The sequence below is a fragment of the Malania oleifera genome, chromosome 11 (assembly GCF_029873635.1).
Source record: "Malania oleifera isolate guangnan ecotype guangnan chromosome 11, ASM2987363v1, whole genome shotgun sequence".
NCBI classification, from domain to species: Eukaryota; Viridiplantae; Streptophyta; class Magnoliopsida; order Santalales; family Ximeniaceae; genus Malania; species Malania oleifera.
The window spans coordinates 80,205,837-80,206,843 of record NC_080427.1 but is presented as its reverse complement, the minus strand read 5'-3'; the positions used below and the strand labels follow the sequence as shown (position 1 = coordinate 80,206,843).

The 1,007-nt window shown below is 50.2% G+C and overlaps 1 protein-coding gene across 1 annotated transcript; it reads right to left on the bottom strand.

Annotated features, from left to right (window-relative positions):
- Window positions 1-274: 274 nt before the first annotated feature.
- LOC131167597 (classical arabinogalactan protein 4-like) lies at window positions 275-799 on the bottom strand. The gene is made up of 2 exons (XM_058126392.1): window positions 696-799; window positions 275-569 (listed from the first exon to the last, which is right to left on the bottom strand). Exons 1-2 carry the CDS (start codon window positions 797-799, stop codon window positions 275-277), a joined length of 399 nt encoding a protein of 132 aa, XP_057982375.1.
- Window positions 800-1,007: the final 208 nt, after the last annotated feature.

The window sequence follows — 1,007 nt, the reverse complement described above, 5'->3', positions numbered from 1 at the left end:
AAGGCAGTACACAGAAGATAGCAACTTCAGAATCACAAGTACAACCACTTATAAGCATGGTGATGCAAAAGAAAATAAAATACAAAGAAAAGAAGAAAATAAAAATGTGTGCATGAGCACAGTACATATATAGAGAGTGCAGATGAAGGATCCCTAATAGCTTATCCTAATCCTCCTTGGTAGACCCGTCAGGGCCATAATTAGAATTTCTACCCCCTAAATCTCTGGACACATTAAATGGAGTGCCCTCCTCAAACTAGCAAGTCGTGCCAGATCATGGGCTTGAAGTAGCCTCCTCCTCAGAAAAACTACCAGACACCACTGGTGACTCGGGTGAAGCTGGAGCGGGAGGTGACACATGAACAGTCGGGGCCTGTGTCGGCGTGGGTGCAAGAACTGGTGGGCGCAAGACAGTAGCCACTAGGGGAGTAGGTGCACGCGGGGGAACCGATGGCGGTGGGACAAATGAAGTGGCAGCTCCACTGGCAGCCAGAGAACTAAACAACTCCGCCACTTGTGGCATAGAACATGAAGGACTGGGGTAGGTGGTGTCATCACCTGAAACGGTGCTAAGGCCCACGAGACATCCATTGGTAGAATAAGTGCAATCGTCATGGAAAGAACCGGCGGGGCAAGTGCCGAAGTATCAGATGGCTCAGCGGCCGGTTCTGTAGTAGCAAGCACCTTAATAGAACATGCGGGGGGATTGAGCCTCGCCCATGGTAGTTGAATCTGATAGTGGTATCTCCTTAGTAGGGGCTGCTGCCGCACTCTCACCAAATGACTCAACATCGATCATGACCGCTAGACTTGCTGGTGGAGTGGCCTAAGGAGGTGGAGGCGGATGCGATGACTGTGGTGGGCATTGGGTAGAGGATGAAGATACATCCTGAATGGGAGTAGGAGATGGGGGAGCTAGAGGTACAGAAGGACCAAAGGTCAAGGCTAGAGTAGCGAATCCTAGAAATGAGAACGTTGAGAGCGCACTGAGGAAGCAAACTCCAAAA

Coding starts and splice junctions, on each gene's coding strand:
- LOC131167597 (XM_058126392.1), bottom strand. CDS start 799: ATGATCGATGTTGAGTCATTTGGTGAGAGTGCGGCAGCAGCCCCTACT. Junction 570..695: donor GAGGCTCAATCCCCCCGCAT/GTTCTATTAAGG, acceptor CGTGGGCCTTAG/CACCGTTTCAGGTGATGACA.